The sequence below is a fragment of the Hippoglossus stenolepis genome, chromosome 12 (genome assembly GCF_022539355.2).
Source record: "Hippoglossus stenolepis isolate QCI-W04-F060 chromosome 12, HSTE1.2, whole genome shotgun sequence".
NCBI classification, from domain to species: Eukaryota; Metazoa; Chordata; class Actinopteri; order Pleuronectiformes; family Pleuronectidae; genus Hippoglossus; species Hippoglossus stenolepis.
The window spans coordinates 11,960,516-11,983,339 of record NC_061494.1 but is presented as its reverse complement, the minus strand read 5'-3'; the positions used below and the strand labels follow the sequence as shown (position 1 = coordinate 11,983,339).

The 22,824-nt window shown below is 40.7% G+C and overlaps 1 protein-coding gene across 4 annotated transcripts in view; it reads right to left on the bottom strand.

The window, feature by feature from the left end:
• LOC118118670 (dystonin) overlaps positions 1-22,049 on the bottom strand; it is a 102,628-nt gene extending 80,579 nt beyond the window's left edge. For 2 of the 4 annotated variants that reach the window (XM_047342179.1, XM_047342186.1), the window contains exons 1-6: positions 22,023-22,049; positions 21,521-21,734; positions 6,622-6,683; positions 4,345-4,434; positions 2,502-2,606; positions 1,226-1,303 (exon numbers count right to left, since the gene is read on the bottom strand). In XM_047342179.1, the coding sequence (XP_047198135.1) occupies positions 1,226-1,303; positions 2,502-2,606; positions 4,345-4,434; positions 6,622-6,683; positions 21,521-21,734; positions 22,023-22,034 (561 nt within the window). In that variant the 5' untranslated portion in view covers positions 22,035-22,049. Of the gene's footprint in view, positions 1-1,225; positions 1,304-2,501; positions 2,607-4,344; positions 4,435-6,621; positions 6,684-20,139; positions 20,321-21,520; positions 21,735-22,022 lie in introns of those variants that run through there. The other 2 variants (XM_035171863.2, XM_035171864.2) reach the window with 2 other exon arrangements.
• Between the last annotated feature and the right edge of the window lie 775 nt (positions 22,050-22,824).

Sequence of the window (22,824 nt, the reverse complement as noted above, 5' to 3'; positions counted from 1 at the left end):
TTCCTTCATTCCTCTGATTTCAGCTCATCATCTTTAATAAACGTGATCAATCAGCTGCAGGGTGAGATTAAACATGTCTTTCTACAGAGGACGTGTGGACGTATGTCTGTTTCTGTCGTGGCTAAAAACAACAGAACAACTCATTTGTTGACCATGTGTGAACCCTTTGTCTCGAGCCTTACGTCACATCTGGCTGTGGCTCAGCCAAGCTGTGTTCTTCGTGGCGTTCTGACAGTGGCGGGGGGAGGGGAGGGCAATCAACGCTTTTGGAAACCCCACTGATGGGATTCGTGGTCAGTCGCCAATCCTTAAACGCTGCCATTAAGATTTTGTGGGAAATGAGCTGAATGAAACAACGTGAGATGCTGGAAACTGTAAAAGCAGAAGGTGAAATGTGTGTTTTGTCTATTGCATTACTGACTGCAGGCTGATTTCCAGCAGTCTAAGCTTTGAAAGGTTAATGACAATGATCGCTCAAATTTATTCCAGTCTGGAAACTCGCAGGGCGCTCGGAGAACTAATATCACCACCAATGATGATTGGCCACATTATCACTGTATTGCATTTACAGAGACATATACAATGTACACACACATTTTCAGTAAACTGCTCATATTAAACACAGTCAAAATATCAAGGGATATTTGACACTGTAAACTACCTGAATAAAGATCTCCCCCTAAAAATACGTATTTTGATTCACAAAATCCGAAACATTATCAGAATCAGCACATAATTAAAAAAAATCTGTTCATAGGTATTAGGACGCTACACATGTTTGTTTGTGTTTTTTTTGTTACCTCCACCTAGGAGGTTATGTTTTCATCAGCGTTTGTTGTTTTTCTATTACTTTGCACGATTTCTCAAAAACTAGAGGACAGAATAACACAAAACATAGTAGAAGGATGCAGTATGGGTCAGGGAAGAATCCATTACATTTTGGTGTGGATCAGGATCAGGGGGCAGATCCAGATTCAATTTGTTCAACATTGCGATATCGGTGGTTTTTCAATATTTTAGTTGATTTCTCAGAGAATAATTCATAGACCTTGATGAAACAACATCATCAGATATGTTTAAGGGACTGATATTTACGAGTGTGCGCAATTTGATGCAGATCCCCAAAAAAATGGAGTGGATCTTGGCAATATACTGTAAATAAATTCATAACGGGACCTGGTGGAGGTATGCACTAGGGTTAGAGAACATTGGGATGAATTCTCACCTGCCGCCTCTTTAAGTAATCCAGCGCTATTTGTACATTCTGGAGTCTGTGGAAGCGCATCCTCCCTCTTTCCCGAGGCTGTGGACATAAAAAGGAAAAAGAACAGTGTATGTTAATCAGGTTCTTCTCTGAATCAGAGCAAAAATGACTAGAGTGATTAACAGCAGAGAGGACAAAGGACATGCTTCTAGGTTCTTACCCGCTGATCTGGTGAGGTTATCACACACACACACACACACACACAAAAACCTCTACCCAAAGAGTAGCCATTCCTGCAAGTCCACTCAAAATCTGTGCATACTGTGCATATACAGCACCATCCTCGAACATTTTCCACCATTTCGGCCTCCACAATTCTGCTCAGAACATGCTTTAACAGATTAAATAACCTAACCGGCTCAATCCCCCACTCTGCAGCCAGAGGTGCGATTAAAGTATGTTTACATTCAGTTCATCGTGCTGTAAAGAGTAGTAAAAGAACTCAAATTATGTCATGTCTCCTGGCAAATCCACGTGAATGTTCAGGGGCCACGACATGAGGTTATGAAATGGAAAATGCACTCAAGCCAGGATGCAGCAGCATTAGCAGCAGCAAAATGCTTGTGCTGCATTCAGCCGTATCTTTATGCTGATGGTGGGAGGATAATGAAGAATCCTGCTCATCTAAGTAGCAACAACACTTAATAAAACCCACCTCTATTATTCAGTGAATCTCATTATGAAGCCACCTTGAGTCTTCAAAGCAGCCTAATACTATAAAAGCAGCAGATGATGCGGAGGTTCGGAGAGCTTTGATTGTACGGTTCAATGATGCAGAAAACAACTGACATGATTATGAAGATAATAAAAAATGTCCTTAAAAACATATTGATTCTTTTTGATGCTTCTGCAAGGCCATTGGGCAAAATCTCTTATAATTCATCCCAGATACTTGAAAAAGAAAACTTGAGCAGGCAGCTAGGATCATGTGCACGATTCTCTGTATCATCAGAATCATCTGGTCATGAAAACAAAGATTCTGACATCATTTCCTGATCAGAGGACGTAGCATGAATCATGATGCTCCGTAGAAATCACAATGTCATCACAATTGGAAAACAGGAAACGTACTCTATTCACTAAATATACTGTAGAGTAGCTTAGATATCTACTAAGTCAATCATGTGAGAAAGGGACAAATCATCCAGTGGGATTGTTTCTACACTTGTGATGAGTGGCCACAGCACGCTCTGAGTTAGTCGGTTACAGGGAGGTGGAGGGGGCGAGCCACACGTACCCCCTTATCATCATCATCATCCACCGTGTCTCCATGCTGCTCAACCGCACATGCTTCTGTCCCACTCACCAACCGCAATGTCTTCAGAAAATCGCGCTCCCTCGGCTTATCGCCCGAAAAGGCAACACATGGGGGAAGAAAAAGGAGGACATGGACACACACACACATACACACACACACACAGCGGCCAAATCAAAAGGAGGTTAGACAATGGACAGGAAACAGTGAAAGAGTGGAGAAGAGAAGAGGATGTAAACAGAAAATACACAGATACTTAGAAGATGAAAGTTAGTCACATGGAGAGGGAGTAACTGCTGGGGCTCCTCGTACAGGGACACATGCAGTAACACTACTGTATATAGTGAAGGAGATAACATAATGTAGCACAGGACTTCACATGGACTTTATCTACGTACTGTAAATATACCTCAATATACATGAAAGAACGACATGTTTACAGAGAGATAAAGAATACTGTAAACAGCCTGCTGAACAACATGCACTTTGGTATCATCTGTCCTGGGCCAACACACTACAGCTACATTCACTGTGCAGCTGTGAGCTCTATATGTGAGGGATTAGACACCATATGATCGTATCAATAAAGATAAACAGGCCTTATACAACTATAATTACACTACCTTTTAAAGACTGTTTAAAAATCATGAGCGTTTCCTCCTTTTGGTTTAAATAACACATGATTTGGTTGATGTTATTTTTCCACAATCCGTATTTTTTAGGAAATATTTTAATATTTTTGGCTGAATAACAAATGGAAAGCTATCTCTACAGCGCCCCCTGGATTAACACATAATAAGATAATACACAAAGTTGCAAATAAATTTCAATATTTGTGAATGGTTTCCATATCACATTACATTTTCACAGTGGAAATTGGTTAAACAACCACTCCCGTGTTCACTCCAGCTGAGTTTTAATCACTGTAACAATGCAGCTCCCTGCTTGTGACTGGAATATTACTGCAATGCAATTATGATTTTATAGGATCAAACTACGATGCTGGCTGTGCGTCAGGGGCAGTAAATGTTTGTCCAGTGAGAGCTGACACGACTGTTTATACACAAGTGCAGCAATGTTAGTATTCTGAGAGTCCTGAGTTCAGAACCAGCAGAGAACCCACAGGAATGTTACTGACAGCTGTTTGAATATCTGCGCAGATAACATCAATATTAACACATTTCTACAGTGGAGTACTTTTCCCACTTGTTAGTTTTCTTCCCATGTGTTGAATTCTTGTTGACTGAAAGCCAATGACCCACTTCTCTGGCTATATGTACAGGATAAGTAAAGAAAGGCATAACTACACCAACTTATTTCATATCACTGACATCTAGTAATGGCACGGCAAAACTCCTGTGATGAGCACATCATCTAGTTTCACAGATTTCCCACAATTGACAAGGAAGATGAAAAAACAGATAAAACAGATCATTTTGTATGTTTGAAACCTGCATACATTTCATAAAAAGAGACTTTATATGAGTGGGTTTTGGTGAAAGCTGAATTTTACACGCCCTAAACCATGAAATCCCAGGATTCCCTCTTCCCTCCATCAGCCAGATGGGAGAGGGTCAGTGCATTCATTATGTAAAAGTCTGACAGACACAGTAACAGTTCTCTGTTCCATGACAATCTGAATGTTCAGTGTTTTCATATCTCTCTGAATTCAATATTTATAGATCTGCCATATTCTACTTTTACCAAAACATCTTAGGAGATTTTATAACAAAGTTAGTTTGTTATGAGCTGTTGTCTCCTATAAAAAAAAATGAAAGTCTGACCATGAAAATGAAGATAATATAACAAACACGATTTAACTCACCAATGTGTCTCCAGACAGAACCTCCAGCAGTGAGATCAGGTTATGTCCATCTCTCAAGTCTTCGTACAGGTCATTTATATGTTTCCGTACCTACACACGGGTGAGAAAGCAAAATGTGAGCACACTGCAAACATCATATTCTTAATAAGTTGTTTATGTACCCAACACTGACATGTAAAGTGCCTTGAGATAAGTTATTTTATGATTTGGCACTATACATTAAAATTTTATTGAAAATTTAATTGAATGTTTTGAAATCTCTGAGCACATTATTATAGCACATGGTATTCAGCCTTCCCTAGACCACATATCTGCTGCACTATGTCTGTAAAAAGTATTCTTCTTTTATTCTTATTCTATTATTGCAGATTAATATGTAAATACAAATTTTATTTTCATTTTATTATTACTGTATTTATCTTATTATCACTACCGCCTGTATTTATTGTGTAATTACATACTTTTATTTGCTAATGGAAGTTCCCTGCCAAGGTTTTTCAATTGTTTGTATAAACGGTGTGACACATCATCATCTTGAGTGATTGAACCACTAGAGTCTCATTTTCTGAAGAACATATCCTTGAGGATTATACCAGGAATGTCCCGGTTTCCGAAACGCATTCATTATAAAACCCTCGGAATATCAGCATATCTTTCAGACACCTTATCTAAGCTCTTGAGGGAGGCACTTAACAACTCCAGTCGTTCCAGCAGGCCCATCTCTCCTTCCTGTCCTAAATACCGCGCCTCTAAAATCACCCTGCTGCCTGCTGACCTGCTTTCACACAGGGCTTTCAACACTGTAATCCCAGATAGCAGCCACAGCTGTGGAGCCAAAATAGACCTGCACCCTTATGATATTGGATCAAGCAGATCCCCAACTATTACTCAGCACCCCTGATTTCTCATGGGCCAAGCGCGTGGCCTGCTGTAGCCTAACAACGAGCCAAACAGTCAAAACCTGACTATCTAACATGTTATAAAAAGGCCAAATCCAACAGTTTCCAATGTTCAACAGGTCCAAAATACAGAGCCTTTGGTTTTTAAACACATGCTGCTGCTCATCTCTGCAGCTCCATTGAATGTGTCATTTCAGAACTGACATACAATGTTATTCACTTCTTTCTTATGCAAAAGTTGTGACAAAGTAGACATCATGTGAAACAGGGTGAGTGACTCTTTCTGGTAGAACTGGAACCACTATGGGCCTCGTGCATCCTTCTAATTGTCGTATTGAAAATAATAAATACCAGGATTTCAGTTTGCAAACATCCCACACAAATGATCAAAAACTATTCACAAGCAGAGCTCATGTCCATTTTTCAAATCATACCATTAGTGTCTGGTGAATCTCCTACCTTGTATATATTTTAATATGACATGAAATGTGTGTGTTTTCTTTTTATTTGGGTAAATCTCTCACACACACATTTGCAAGAATCAAATATGGACTTTTAATAAAAACTCTTCTTGTTGAGACAAAATAAACCACATTTCCATTTATTGACTATATAAATAGCAATGAGCAGTGACCTGACAAAATGAGCAGCATCAAGCCTTTTTATTTTGAAGAGCTACTTTGGTTTAAAATGTTTGGCTTGGCCACATTGCTGCTGCTGTTCAGTCTGACAAGCCAGTGGCTACTTAAGAGATCAAAGACTCAGGGCCTCAACCAATATATCTACATCAGTATGTCACCTTGATATAAAACACAGAACTACACGCTCAGGCCTCACATACATATATGTGATTTTACTGATAGCCAGATATCAGTGTATTCCTGCTGCACCAACACTATGATCCCAGGTAAGTGATTCATTTAGTTCTACAAATGCGTATTAGAGACATGCTGATACTTGTCTGCCTGTTTAAGTGTTTCAATAAATTCCTTAAAGCAAGTTCGTCTTTCTATTTTCTCCCAGTGAAAAAAACACAACCTGTAGCTGCAGCAGTGAAGCAGCACATGTCAGGCTAAGTGACTTGTAACAAGCTTTAATAATATCTGGGGAGGATTGTTAGCATGTTGGGACCTAACATGGAGAGGGGTAATTGTTATTTCTGCCAATACTTCCCAATGGATTGTTTATGTTAGAGGGAAAATGGAATTTTAACTATAATTTTGGTTTCATCTCCATATTAATTGATATAGGCCTAGTTTTAAAAAGAAGCCATAGCATATGAATACATGAGATTTTTACTTTTACAATTCATACATTGAAATTCTAAATTTTAGATGATAACAGATAGGACACACAGAGAACACACATCAGGTCTTACCTTCAGTAGATGCTGATTTATCCATTTTGTAAATGTCTTCTTCTGCACTCTGTCTCTTTCATCTGAGGAAAGAGAAAGAAAAAGAAAACATGTGAATTTCTGACATTAGCATACTGTTTGGTATCGGGCCAATATATGGATTTTGTTCCTATCTCGGTTCAAAGGTGTGGTCTTTCAGTTTGTGAGCAGGTCGTTATTGATTTCAGGTTCAGATTTTGTAATGCTTTCACTCAAAACCCTGCACTTGCACTCAAATAGCCCCTGCTGTGCTTGGATTTGTTCGGCTTGAACTCAAACTGTGCACTTACACTCAGATACTCTGTTGCTTGGACAGATTTCCTGTGCTCAAGGTTCAGCTCTTCTCCTCAAGCTCCCGCTGCTCCGGCGTGAGCGTGAAACATCGGCAGATTTGTCTACTTGTGAGCAAATCTTAATACAGTTGCAAATCTCATCAGATTTTTTAAAACATTTATAATACTGAATGTGCGCACAAATGTTATTGCTACAATATCGGCCCCATAGTTTTTGGGCCTGGATCTCTTTTGGTCATTATTGTCGTGAAGCTCTGCTTTGTGTGAGCCAGGTCTGTATGCTATCTGATTGCATGATGCAATGATAAAAAAAAATTAAGAAAAAAGAAAGAAAGAAAAGACAAGATTAATAGAAGTTTTTCTAATAGCTGAGGTGAGAAATTAAAATTTCCCCCTTAATGATTTGAAGCATTTAGAATTTTATTTCTGTAGCTCAATCCTTTGTTTCCTGTTGCACATGCCGTTCATCCATTATTCATCCATGCATCCATCCATCCATTATCTATGCCACTTATCCTTCGAGGGTCACACTGGTGCTGGAGCCGATCCCAGCTGACATTGGGCGAGAGGTTGGGATACACCCTGGACAGGTTTCAGTGTATCGCAGGGCGGACACACAGAAACAAAGATCTATTCCCATCCCCATATGAAGTCTTCAATGAGTTTAACCCTAATCCGCATGTCTTTAGGCAGTGGGAAGCCAGAGTACCCAGAGAAAAAACCCACATTAGAGAACGTGCATACTGTACAGAAACCAAGAGCCTTTTCCAGTGAAGGATGTAATTTCCAGGAGACTGAAATGGAATCACGCTCTCCAAGCATGCTGACCACATAATTTTGTTTCCCGTCACCATAACAACTACACTTCCTGCCACCAGTGACATACGAGAGGCAGGGATGCAAAGGAAATGAAAAGGAAAAAGATGTTTTGAAGAGAAGATACGCAGACTCTTACATTATTAAATATTCTTGCCAATGAATAGCTGATATTTTTGTGTGTCTGTATTTTTCCTGAGGATTCAGTGTCAGAGCAGGACAGAACAGAGCATGAGTCATTTCATGGCCACCACGCCTCCCGGTGTGCCAGACACAACTCCGCTAAGTTATTCTCAAATAACAGAAGAAAACGCACATTTACAATCGATCACATTTGCAACATTAACTGTCAGCTGCAGGTCGCATCTAGTTCCCTGCTAACAACAACAGTGTGGATGACGATAAGCTTTTTCCTGAACTTTGCCCACAGGATTAACAACACAGTTAACCACCTCCCGTTCATGTTGCTCAAAATAAGCTTTGCCCGAGGAAATCATCATGAGAAAAGCACAGACGCGAGTTATCGCTCAAGGAAACGACAAGAAGCAGTTACTGACCCATGCAGCACATGAGAGTTACCAGGTGAGCCCTATGCTCCCTCTCCATCTTTTGCAGGTATTTCATCCTCTGCACTAGATCCGGGGGGCCGTCAAGAGGATCCAGGTTCAGGTACACAGATGCCGTTGTGGATAAGTGACTGAGGAAGGAGCAATAGTCACTCTCTTCTTTGCTTCCCGCTTCCCGCCTGCCTGCCTGCCTGCCTGCTTGCTTGCCTGCCTGCCTGCCTACCAGCCTCTAGGGCAGCCGTGGCTCCTTTTCTCCAGAACGAGTTCTGTCAGGTTTTCCATGACTGCTTTCTGTTTTGATTTTTTTCATGCGGTTATGTGTTTATCTAGCAGCATGAAAAAAACCAACTGAAGAAATCAGTGCTTCTTGTAAAGAGCAAATGAAAATAAAAAGAAGAAGAAAAGCTCCTTGTGAACATGTTGTAGGAAAGTTCCAACTGACTGTGGCAGGACGCAGTTTATTTAAACCACAATTTAAGAGCAACGTTCCCTAATTTGACAGCATGGTAGACTTCATAATGACAAATGCCTTATCATATGTATTACGAAAAATGTAAACATGTTTAATTATAGAGTTAAATGTGTAAAGGAGGAAAAATATCACACATTTTCTAAAAATGCAGCCACCAGAAATAACTGAGAACACATGCAGGGAAATGACAATCAACACTATTCATGAGCCGATATAAGAAAATACCAAAAAGGCCACGGCAAGTTGTTCGATCCTTAATGGAATATAAAATGGAAAATGGACGTGTCTGGATTGTCATAAAGCCCGAGATGCACATTTCCAGGATGCACAGAGGAGCTATGAGAGCCCTGTGACTCAACTCTCTGCAGACTTTAACATTTAGCTCATCTAAAAATAGTGCATGTGTAAAAGCTGCTGAGAATTAGAAAGTGGGTTGATGTGACAGTCTTTTTGTGTGATGGTCTAAAATAGATCAAGGCCTGACATGAAGCTGCAACATCACATGAGAGAAGAAGGAGCATCATGATCTGTCAGAATGCTCCACACCTAAAATATAACGAATCAATCAAGTGAACATGATGACCGGAGAAATCAAACTGTCGTCATGCTGAAAGTGTGACACAGCGAGACACCGTTACCAGTAGAGCTGCTGAGTCATCGGTGACGTATCTGTCCCTGTGACTCTACATTACAGCTGAATCACAGAGAGATAAAGTGCTGCTGTCTGGAGTAGGACACCAATTTGGTTTGTACAATCTCTGCTGCATAATATTAAGAGCTCTTCGGGGAAACTCATCAATATGGATTGGCTGGGCAAGTCTTCAAGGAAACTCTCCAGCAGCTCCGAGCAGAGGATGAAGGGATGAAGGCTGACACCAGCATCCAGATGTACAGTCTACTGTGCTTCACATATTACACAGTGTATCGTTAACAGGCATGAAGAACACATCATATCAACATGAGCCAATTTCAGATGGTGACACAGCTTTTCATTATTTCTGGGCTTCATGTCAAAGCTTTAATTCCGTCAGTATTTAGAAACAGAACAAGGAAGCAGCTTTGCTATGAGAGAAGTTATTTCTGTACCTGTGCCTCTCAAAAGCATGAAGGTGAGTTTGATAGTATGGTGCCCTCTTGAGGATCTTGTGAGAATAAGAAAAAGTGAACATGAATTCTGGTTTGGTGATGAACTCTCACACTTGTTAAACAGCAGTCGTGTTAATTCGGTGATAAAGCAGAAGTAAAGATCAGTAGAGATCAGATATCAAACAGAGAACAAACAAGCTCTCTCCTTCTAATTATCACATTGACATAATGTCCGATCAGATATTAGATATCACTCTCTCTCCTGATGCACATATTTAACATAATCAATCTCATTCTACTTATCACATTGACTAACCCTTTGACTATCATATCATTTAACCATTTCACCCCATAGGGCCTAAAGCTCTACTGATATAGGACAATGTTATAAATTATCATGTAGATATGTTTTTTATTTATTACTGAAATTCTGCTTCTTTTCTCATTATATATATTTGGTTAATTTGCCTCATAAATCACTTCTCATACAGCCACTAATCTTTAAATCACCATAACAACTTGAACTACCTACAGAAGAAAAAATTTCTGACAACGCTTCACCACATTGCTTTAAAATTAATACACAATTCAATATTCACACATCAAATTCATGCATGAATCCCATTCATGAGACGTCTGGGAACAGCTCAGCTTATAACCAACAGCTTGTGACCTTTGACTTTAATGGATGATGTTTGAAGGGTCACACAGAGAGTCTGACTAACAACTTCTCTCTCATGTTACATGTGCACTTATTGACATTTGGGCGCTGTCTAAAAAAACTTTTGTCACCCAAGCCTCAGAAGTGCAAATTTACACCAGGAGAGGAAGTTAAACTGGATGTAATTAAGCTTGTATTCGCTGTACAGCCCAGTGTGCGGACTGTGCACAGCAGAGAGCTACGTATAGCGCTCCCGAAACACTTTCATAGACCTCAGCAAAGCACGTGCGCACACGGCTATAAATAAATACACCCCTCGACCACGCTGCCCCCACAACTGCAGCTCACGAAATCTGTGCCACTAAGGTGACGTGCTTCATTTCCTTACACACAACAAAGATGAAGTAAACGTTGGTGGAAGAGTTGATTTTATGGCGGTGCTGTCTTTTAATGCATTTGTGAGTGGGGGCAGAATTTCTTCTATTTTGATTTATGAAATGTGGTTTATCCATCCCAGGAAGAGACTTTTATTAAGTTTATTTAATGAACGAGCTCATGACATGACAGTGGTTGTGTTTTAACATGGATGATAGTTACTACAGTGTGGCCAAAAACACTGACAGCAGAAGAGTCTACAACACTTCATGTCGGCCTTTCATTACTACATAATCAAGTCTTTGACCATGACAACGAGCAAATTGTTGTTTTTCCAGAGAATATCTGGCACAAGGGGGGGGCCACGCAGTGACACCCTCTGGCGTCTTGTTACGTCAGGATGCCTAAAATACCCTCATTCTGAGCAGAGCCCAGTCAAAACGTCCTTGCAATCAAAATCCAGCCAGTGTAATCCTCTTGACCTTGCATGGGAGGGGAAATCAAAACAGACATAAGGGCTAAACTGAAAAGCCCTCAACCCTCCAGCGTACATATATGACGAGGACTTGCTAAACATTCTTGATAAATAGCTCTCATTTCTCATGGTGTCACAACCAGCCCAGTGAGCAAAGGCATGTGTAGCACTGCTTTGTTTTCAGTGCGAGGTTGTGTGTTGCAGGGCAGTGGCAGATAGTTTGGAGCGCTGGTCCTTGTCACAGTGATTCTGATCAAAGTTAATCTCTCACACCTCTGACTGAGCAGGCTGCACGTTGGTGACAAATCTAATTCTGTGAATGTTCCTTAAAGTACATGTGAAATAGCTGGATGACTCACTGGCACCAGGGAATCTCAACATTATTGAGTGTGATCCTGGTCTCACACATGGTCATTGTAAAAGTTAACCAAAATGAAAACAGTTGCATTCATGCATTCTTAAACTTAAATGGTCTTTGTTTTGTTAAGTGGGTCTTGATCTAAGCTTTGGACACATGCCCTTTTCATTGAGAACCCAAATCATGTTTTGTAACAAGACTAACAATCAGTGTGCAGCCAACAGCTTTGTGGGGCTGTGCTTTGGAATGGTGCTGCTTGAAACCAAATGCTAGCATGCTAACACTGATGCAGATGTTTAGGAGTAATATCTATCTTTGGAGTGTTAGCATGCTAACATTTGGTTATTAAACAGTAAACACAATGTTGCCATTTTGTAGATATTTTAAAGGCAAAACCAATAATCAATCAATTGAGAAAATAATTGGGAGATTAATATCCCAAGCTCTAAAGCATTCAACAAATTTTAACCCAATGATGGCGCTATATGCAAAGTGATACTCGGTACAAATGTTTAGGAGATATATGTTAGTTTGGATTGTTAGCATGCTAACATTTGCTTATTAAACTGTAAGTACGTTTTCTGATATTTAATTTGCAAAACAAAAAACAGACAAATTGAGAAAATAACTGGGAGATGAATTTCCCAAACTCACAAAAAAACATACAAATGTTGACCCTATCATGGCGGTATATGCAAAGTGAGAGGATCTCTAAAGTCATAGGATTCATCATCTGGTCAACGTAGTTATATGCACCACATTTTATGGCAATCCATCCAACAGTTGCTGAAAAGAGGGATTTATCTTCTTGAGATTCCGAATATCTGTACAAAATTCCATGACAATCCATGTTGATAATGGCCCTTGAGCCAAGGCAGTAGCATGGAGGGCACCACATCTATCTTCTCATGTAAAGAAAAGTTCCTGGATAGTCCCATTAATTCAGATCCAGTCCAGAATTTACTGAATTTTAATAAAATGTTTTTATTTAATTTCTTCCTTGGATCATGCCCCAGCTCTCCACAGAAGTTTCATTGAAATCGCTTCAGTAGTATTTGAGTAATCCTGCTGACAGACAGAAAAACAAACAAACCAAAAATGGTCTGTTGCAACCTATGGTGCTTGTAAGTGCATTCCAATAACAACAGAGGCCCACACAATGGGCACCTTCTTCCACCGCATTTTAATATCACTATGTTATGTCATTGTGGCATCTTGGTCGGTGGTGAAGAAAAACACAATGTGAGAGACGATGAACACCTGTGGGAGCATTTCTGTCATTCTTTGTAAGTGAGAATACTACAGACAGTCTTCTCAGTGGGGCAGGGCAGGGAGTCTGAAATATGTGACTGGAACAGCTCAGTAAATGAAACAGGTTGCCAAGCCTTCAGAGCAGCCCTTCCACTCAGCCTTTAGTTTGTCCTATACGCCTGAAGACAAAGGTAAAGAGATGATCATCATGTCAACAAATCCTTTCTGTAAACTGCAACTGTGAGAGGAAGTAGGCAGTCGATACATTCAAGAGTTACAGTATGAGCCAATGCTGACGTAGAATTCTCAGCAACATTATTTTCCTCAACCTCAGTAAATAAAATGCAGCAATGACAGAATATACTGACTAATTTTGAGACTAATTTTATTGTGTCTCGTGTAATCAGGAGGTGTCTTTTTCATTAATTATATTACTGGCATTCTTTCCAGGAGGTTTCAGGCTATTGAGCTGTAATACTGTGAAATTGAAAAAAGACCCTTGATGAAAAGCAAATGGAGGATGAAGGTGAAAGGTGCCCTCTCAGATGAGCGGTCTCTACAGAGACACTCAGGAAAGTCAAGGAGAGGAATGAGGAGCGCATTAATGACTACTAATGGGACGTATATTACACACTAACACCCCCCACCACCACCACCACCACTACACACACACGCGCACACATAGTTGCTTACAAGCCTCCATATGTGCAACAGCTGCAATGTTTTAGTGAGTTTGGAAATATGTCTTCCTCCACTCCCCCTCTCACTTAGATTATGAAGAACAATCAAGATTTATAACTAGTAATCCTCTGTCAGTTTCTATGTAGGCCTATGCTTTATTTACACAGGGTGCTATTCAACAATTCAACATTCCCTAAAATTTCACATTAAATATAGTTTTTTTTTGTGTAATCCTGGATAAAGTTACACTTTTTCCACCATATTGAATTACATGGGAGTAATTGTACACACCACACCACGTTTTGACCAAAAGTGCCTGGACCTTTTAGTCCCAGGAACATTTTTCAAGGAACTAAAAAGTCCCCTGCAGACTGTTGGTCTTAGACAAATTGGCCTGCTGATATATGACTGATGCTGCAACAAGCTGTTCCACTCCAGTCCACCAGGCAGCAGTAAAGCAGATGACTAAAGAACAGCAATTACGCTATGTAAATCGAGCAACAGTAAACATAGAGATTGAACTTATTTGAACGTACAGAGACGGGCAAGTGTATCCAAACTATACAAAATGCTCGAATGAAAGTATGGAGATACATTTTACGAGCTATTGCAGAGATTTAGCGACTGAACGAACGCTGGAGGACTTGACCAATCAGGCATCTTCGCTGTAAGCCCCTCCCCAAAGGTTCCTGTTCTAGTTTGAGGTCAATTGTGCAACTGGCGATGTCATTTTGGACAATCTTGACTAACAGGTAAGATGATTGTCTTATATTATAACTTCCACCAGACCCAATTAAACAAAATAACAATTCCTGTGTTATTTTACGTCCTGATATTGTATAATTTGTGGTTTATGAAAATACATGCAGTTAACATAAAATCACAAGGAGCAGCTCATTTCCTGGCCACACAGTGAGGAAAGGAAATGTGTTCACTGCTGCTATGGGATGGGACTGATTCCCAGCATCTGCTGCATTCGGGGGGGGGAGAGGGGTGGTGCCTCAGGAACTGGAGAGGAAAAGCTCCAGAGCATGAGTCAGGGGTGGAACACAGACTGAAATGGATGATCTCATGTAAGAGGAGCTAAGCAGAGCTGTGGAATGAGGCTGGGTCATGCTGGTCTTCCCATCACCATGACAGCATATAAATATAACATTTAGAGACATAACAGTGTGCAGGCAACACATGTAACTTCCTGACAATATGGTAATAATATAAATCTGTTGGATTCCAGAGGGACAATGTGCACGCTATATCTCTAAAGGAGCGATATACTGAAGACTAAATAAAAAAATATATCCGATGGAGCAGTAAAAAGCTTCCTGAGAGCTCTGGTTTGGATTTCCATTTTTAACTGAATTATATTGATTAGATTAATGGAGAGCTCAGTAAACAAAAAAAAGAAAAAGATTTAGCATAACTACAATATTTTAAGCGTACAGGGTATTTATGGTGATCTATTTTTTTTATATTCAAACCTTCACAGACTAGATATTTAGGTTTCACAGATAACTGGGACTCTGCTCTAATCTGAGAGCACATATTGGTGAAACTGGTGTAAAATGACACCACACAGCTGTAGCTGCTTCACATCGGCTCTGTTGGATAATGTTAAGAGATTACTGAGCACCAAATTCAGCTTGAGTTAGAAACTGATCCAAAGGTCTAATGCACTTAATTAGCCATTAGCACTTAGCACTTCAGATTCTGGCTGCGGTAGCTGTGAAATCAGACTTCATTATTAGATAGCCTAGAGATTGAACTATCTAAATCATATTTAGTCATATCTCTGTTCAACATGGAATCCATTATATGTTAGTTCCTATTGTCCAGCAATCAAATACATTATATTTCAGTACCAAGTGGATCTCTTCAGTGAAAATCTAAAGTAAAATCCCAGTTGCTTTAAATAAGAAACAGTATAATTTCATTATGAACCTAGAATGGCACTCTGTAAAGTTCATACCTCTGCCAAGGCCCAACAGTCCCCTCATGAAACCACATTTAAATTCAGGAGATCGAGATTTGAATTTGGATCTGCACCAAATTACACACAGTCGTAATCTGTTCCCTTACCATGACTCATTAAGATCAATGAATTATTATCTGAGAAATCAATCAAACTGTTGAAAAGAAATCTTGCAATATCTCGATATAGACAGTGAAAAAAAATTCCTGGATCAGCACCAAAATTTAACGGTTTCTTTCTTGGTTCACGGCCCAGCCCTCAACAAAAATGCATTGTAATCAGTGGTGTGATCTAACCAACAAACAAACAAAACAGATGAACACATAAACCTCCTTGGTGGAGGTATTGATCGATTAGGAATGATCTGTATGTTCTCAGGATGGTGTTGTGTTCTCTCTCTTTACTAATCTGAAAAAGTTTAAACCTATTAAGTATGTTCCTGTTTATGAAATGAAGTTACTGGATTTGTGCTCAGTTTTTAGGCGGCTACACAGACCAGTTGAGCAAGCACCAGAGACGTTAATCTGTAGTCTGATTGAGATGCATAGGGAGACCACCTTCAATGTGTTGCTGCTCGACGTTAAAACCTTAACACAAAGCCAGAATAGGAGTGTCCCCACCATCAGCTTGACACATGAACAAGGCTGTGGAACTTGGGTGCTGCTTGCATAAAAACAAAGTGTCTTTTGTACGGTAGCAGACAGTATCCATAGAAGCAGCAGCCATGCTGCATGTGTGGGCCACTGGGCCATTTGAATGTGATGAGTGGGCTGTCGACATAGAGCAGAGGGGTTGGGCTGGGCACAGCCCAGGAGGATGGACAAAGGCAGTGACTGTGCAAAAATCACAATGCTCTCTCACTCTTCACAGCTTTAGATAATGCAAGATAACAAGTATAAAAAGATGGATAATTCCAATAATATCATACTCATTTTTGTATCTTAGGTAATGTAAATTGTAATGAGCGATTAAATCATCAGAGAGACCGCAGTGATTCACAGAGAGAAATGTCAGAGCCAGTGAGAGACCACACCCTCCAATAACAGCCGTCCTACAGTCTAGTCCTGTCCTGTATCTGTCTGTCAATGCCTCTTAAAGGAATAACATCAAGGCACACATCAAGGAATCACAGTCAATATGATGTAGTTTATGTCTGCAAGCTGGAGCCTGGTAGATCAGGCCTAACATATCCTTTTGTCATAAGCCGGATATTAGTATTTTGACGGGATTGTTTATGAATCAAAATTATAGTTGCATTGTACCTTCATACAGGAATCTTTTTTTTAGGGAACCCTAATTAATCAAATTCAAAAAGTGTCTTTTATTGAGACAAAAATATCTAAATAAAAATCCATTGACAAGCACAGAAAAGCAGCAGGTGATCAACTTGTAAAACAAAATGTTTCTCTGGCTTGAATTAAAAATTTCTAGGTTTTTTCTGGAAGACTATAATTTCTCTCAATAAGCAAAGTCTGCTCAAATGAATCCAGTTTTAGGAATACTCTCCCCTTCCAATATATCAACACTACGAATGCCATGAAGGCATCGTGAAAACACTGCGAGAAGAGCTGACTGAACCACCAAATGTCTAATCCATTAAATCTTCCCTGATGTCAGAGGATGATGAACTGTTGGGAAACGCTAATGTTCCCATCACACTGATGACCTACCAAGCAGGCTCTGCTGGAACAGCGTGACCCCGCACAGCCACTGTCCACTGCATTTAACTGTTGTGTGTGTCTGGGAAACCGTGTCTTTAACTCATTCTTCAAGTTTACAGCCTTTTGTAAAAACCTTGCATTGAATTTCAGCCTGACCTAAAGCAATTCTGAGCTTAGGTGTATTATTAACTCAAATACCTAATTATCGTGGCATTCCTAACAGTCGGGGAAATAAGAACTACGTGCATTCTGCAGGTTGGTGGCAGTTATTATGCTTTGTCTCAAAGAAAACATCCGAAACTCACATTTCTTCTTTTCTTTCATATGTTTATTTCCTTGATCTTGCAATTTATCAGCTTATTTCTAATGGTTAAGTTCACTCAAGGTCACACTGGAGGTGAACGAGTGCATGTCTGACACCTGAAGTAACACACCGCATCACTCACGCACCAAAATGAAACCTGCACAGATTTGTTCTCATTCTCTTTCTTTTTCACTTTCTCCCTCTGACAGCTGTCATTGTCTCACAGGTGACTGAGGACTCCGGGACAAAGCACAAATTACAACCACCCACAGAAAGATAAAGTCACCAGTGTGGATAATAACAATATGTCACAGTACGTTTGCCTAAAATACCACTGAAAAATATAAAAATGACCCGGATATGATGAGACAAAGAGAAGGCTGTTTCATATCTGGCCCATATTCTGCTCTGTTTACTGCTCTGTTTGCTTGTGTTGGTTTGGTTACTGTTGATGCTTTCCCTATGAGAAGGTGTCTCTTTGATACTCTTCAGCATCACATGGGGAGAGGCTTGGGGCTCCGGGTGATCCCAACAACTGCAAACAAAACTTAGATTACAAATAAAACAGGGTTTTTTACCCCAGCACATAGCCAGCGCCCTATAGAAAAATGTCTATGCTGTGGAGAAGATGACAAATGTTTTATTTTAACGATAAAATACAGTTTTGAGCCTCTTTTACGAATCTACACTGAGAACCACCTTGTTTATAGAAGGAATGTATTTCACACAGATGTAAAGATACATTTCTTACTCCCATCATCCAGTTATATGCTCAAATATACTGTACTATGGTAGTATATACAATAATAACTTCCCCAAGCTACCACAAGCCTCTCCTATTAAATCAAATCTGATTTTATTTTTGTGAATCCTATTTGCATTGTCATCATCTCACTGATTCTTATAAACCAGCTACGGAAATAAGTGTTGACAAATTCTTTCTGCTTTATTAAAGCTGGAACTATATTTGTTTTCCTGCCATGAGAAGCAAGATGTGAGCAAAGCTGCTTGAAACAGGGTTGTAGGTAAGTTTGCCAGAAGTAATGATTAGCCCAGCTGATCCCAAGTTCTTGGATCGCTCGATATCCACAAATATATGGTGCAGAAAAAGGGTAGTGAGCTAAAAATACACAAAATTCATTTGATTTCATGTAAGAAACAGTCGGTTAAATTAAGACAGCAAAGCAAAAACATTGAGAGGCTGCAACGCTTCCGTAAACCTTGAAATTTCTTGGTAAAATTATAAATAAAACACAAAAGAACCTCTTACCCTTCTTTGTTTGGTTCATTGTTCATGCCACAGCGGGCAGGGAGTCAAATTTCTCCCAATGATCAATACAGAAAAAAGCAAGAACTAATCAATGGTCGTTAGTACGAGAAGAAACCAGGAAGAAGCAAGCTTGTTGAGTGTCCCAGCTCCTCTGCTGCCTGAAGACAACAGCTCCAGATTCCTAATGATTCTACATCATATGATCCCATTACAGTCCAGTCAGGGTGTTTAAGCCTTTTGTCACAGCTGGCTGGCCCTGCTGGCTACAATGCTCCCAACAGCTGAGAGAACGCACTTCTGGGAAGCATTCATCACAACAGTCCACAGTGTGTGTTATTTAACGTTGTGTGCTGCTTCACTGTGAGAGGGACACACAAGAGTTAAAAAAAAAAAAAAAAGGCTGCTGTCAGTTTGAATCCAGCTCTTAACGGCTCTGCGCGGGCTCGAGCCTCAGAGTGCATGAGCAGGATTTTCGTCAGGGAGCTCTGGCTGTCACTGAACAACATAGATGTCTTAAACGTGATGGATTTGATCTAATTACATGACACAGACACAAAAGGAGCAGCTACATGAAGAGACATGGACTCCTCGCATGAGCTAATGCCTCATCTGGATTTATCATTGCCCTATCCGCCTTATGACACATAAACACTAGACAAACTGGGACATTTCTATATGCGATCACACCAAAAATACACAAATGCATAACTTTGTGTTGATGTGATAGGTTACATGTGATATATATTGCATCCCTTGCAGTTACCTCTGAGTTTTTTCTATGTTTTGTTTTTGTAGTTTGTCCTTATTCTTGTCAAGGGTTAATGGCAGTGGATGTTGCACCTTGCTTCGCCCTATGAGGCAAATTGATTTTTGATTTGAATTTACATTGTAAAAGCACAAATTACTCACTTTCATTTTGATTATAAAAAAGTGCAGACACTGGCTAAGATGACATGACAATTTTAAGTAACAGCTAATGAAGACAAATACTCCTCTAATCTAATGATCAGGTGTCGTCATATAATAAACCTTTTGTCTTTTCTACTATAATTGCCACTGAACGTGATGACATGCAGCAAATCAAACCACTTTTCCCAGTGTGGGGATGAGGACACTACAGACCAGTCACCACAGGGGGAGAGAGCGAGACGGAGAGAGGGGGGGGCAGCCTGACATTCATGGAGCTGTCAAACGAGCAATCACACTCATTTCTTCATCGTCCCAAAAAGCCTCAACCTATAAGATCAGAGGCGATCTCCTACCTTTGTATCTTTCCAAAACATCCTCGTAGGCCTGGAGGTATTCCTGTTCGTCCGAGCGCACATAACCCTGCGGCGGTGTGAACTGAGCCATAACCCGGGCTCCGCAAACTGGACATTCACAAGCGCGGCGCACAGGGGAGACGCAGCATGTGTGTGTGTATGTGTGTGTGTGTATGTGTGTGTGTGTTTCTGTGTGTGTGTGTGAGTGATCGGCGCTGTTGTTGCACGAAAAGGAAACGCCCTACGTCCCTCCCTTTGCCCGGGGTCTGTCCAATGGGCGACACTTCCTCTGTGGAGTTCACTGATTGATAGGAACGTGCCGCGCTGCAAAAAGTGTCTCTGTCGTAACGAGCCAATCAACCCACACTCGTCCTCCTGAGTGTGAAATATAATTTAAAAAATACATTTTAAATATTACTTTTTTTAAACACACGAGGATAATCTCAGCGTGTCTACCTCTGTGTGCAAAGCTGTAAGTAAAATTATGTGCGTAAAAGTAAACCAGACTCAACTAAAGGTTCATTTTTTACAGTGTGGTAAAGAGAAATAAACGCCTTTCCCCAGTCAGGCGTCTCAGTACCGGCTCGTGACATGGACCGCTTCCTTTTCCACTGTTATCCACCTGCTTTTAAATAACCTGCATTTACAGGACCACTGTTTTTAAGTGTGTGTGTGTGTGTGTGTGTTTGTGTGTGTGTCCCATCAGATGCCACCACCGACACACACGTGTCCATAAGATGCAAAGGTTTCACTGATAAACTTCTCCCACAACATATCGATTATAGGATAAGGACTTATCAATTTATCGGGTTTACAACGCTAAAGAGTGCCAACGTGTCATTATAAAACACAAGAGTGACATAAGCTGGGATACAAAATGACATCAGATTTATTGTGTTATATATGTCTGAATCGAAACCAATCTGACTTTCATTATCAGATTTGGGACACACGAGATGAATCCTTATGTGTTGTGCATGAAATGTAAAATGATGTCTTAAAATGGGCCTTTCATCTACCAGTTTTAATTAAAGTAACACTGAAGTTTGGGAATTAGACAAAAACAGTAGCTTTTTATATTATGCTATATTCAATATTTATTTTATTTTATTTACTGTTACACTATTTTGAAATGTATCATATCCAGAATAAAAAAAACAGTATATCCAGAAAAAAAAGCCCCATATCCAGAAAAAAAATACCATCACATGAACCATACATCCATGTCACTACAGAGCCTGTGTTTATGTTCCCAGATAGAACAGAGTGAGGACATCAGGAAAAAGACAGGGTATAGACCCAATGTGCATGCATGTACAGTATATCGCAGCATTGTTTTCATGGTGATAATAGATGTGACAACAAGGATGCAGCTCCTCACCTGCGATCCTGAGCACCGCTCTCTCCGCCGGGTCCAGCACGGATCCTCCCTGGATCTTCCTCTTGGACCGCTCGTGTCTGGGCAGGTTCCAGGGCAGAGTGTCCCCGGGAGCCGGTGATGCCGACCCGGACTTGACGCTGTAGTCCTCCTCGTCCGAGAAATCCGCCGAGGAAGACATGGAGCCGTGCAGGGACGGGTTCCCCGAGCTGGAGCTCTGCGAAACAAAAGAAAAAAAAAAACGGGGGGTAGTGAAGAAGATGAAGGAACAATGCTTGTCATGGTTTCCCCCCCTGAAATAGGAACAGGGACCCGGAGCGAACATTCACATGATTTCTCACCATCGCAGGTCAAAGTGCGTATTGTGCGCGCATGTTAAAAAGGTGTGAGGACGCCCCGTGACACCAGCTCACAATCATCCATCAACAATAAAAGAATGAGTCGAATAAAAGCCAATGAAATCAATAGCATCTAGCTCCCCCGCCAGGTCAACAGTAAGACTTACCACTGTATACATGGGGACCTGTCAGCTGCTGCGAGAGGAAGAAAAACAATCCTATTCTGTGCGTTATTAGCTGCCGCCGCTCAGTCACACATTGCGTGTGTCAATTTCCCACGGTGCCACGCCCTTGGAGGGATGCTCCGGCCACGAGTTCGTCCCTCATCGAGAAGAAGCATTAAGGATGCGAGGGTGATGTCAGATCTCCAGAGGGCTGGAGGGGATGAGGCGCTGCTGTGAGCAGGCGAGGCAGAGCTCGGAGCTGGAGTCACAGACTGCATGTGTCTGCGCGTCATACCCGGTATAGAGCTCCGACAGCAGCAACGGCGGTGTTAGAGCGCCATCCCTGCACGAAGGTGCGGGGTGCATGGCTACGAATACCTCAAAACAAGCCAGGAGGGGAGGGGAGGGGAGTGGGTGGTAATAAGAGGACAGCCGCTCCCATAGTTTCGCGTGGCAAAGGCTGCAAAATGCACCCATGAGGATCCACAGTGCTGGGAAGGCAACAGTGTTGGAGGGTGCAGGGGAAGCATGCATTGCTCTAATGACTTGTGACGGTGCAAAACACAAGATTACACTCGGTTTAAGTCAATTTAACTCAATTAAATGAATACTGTGCAGGATTACCTCAGGCTGATTTGTTGTTATTCCTTTAACTTTCCCAATCCCAATATAATTACAAATGAAAGTTGCTGATATAATGAACAATTAAATGAATGACTCAGCTGCAGTTTCCTGCTTCACCATGACACACCTGAGATTGAGCAACAGATCAAATGCAGGTAACTAACCTGACAAAGAAAGAGAT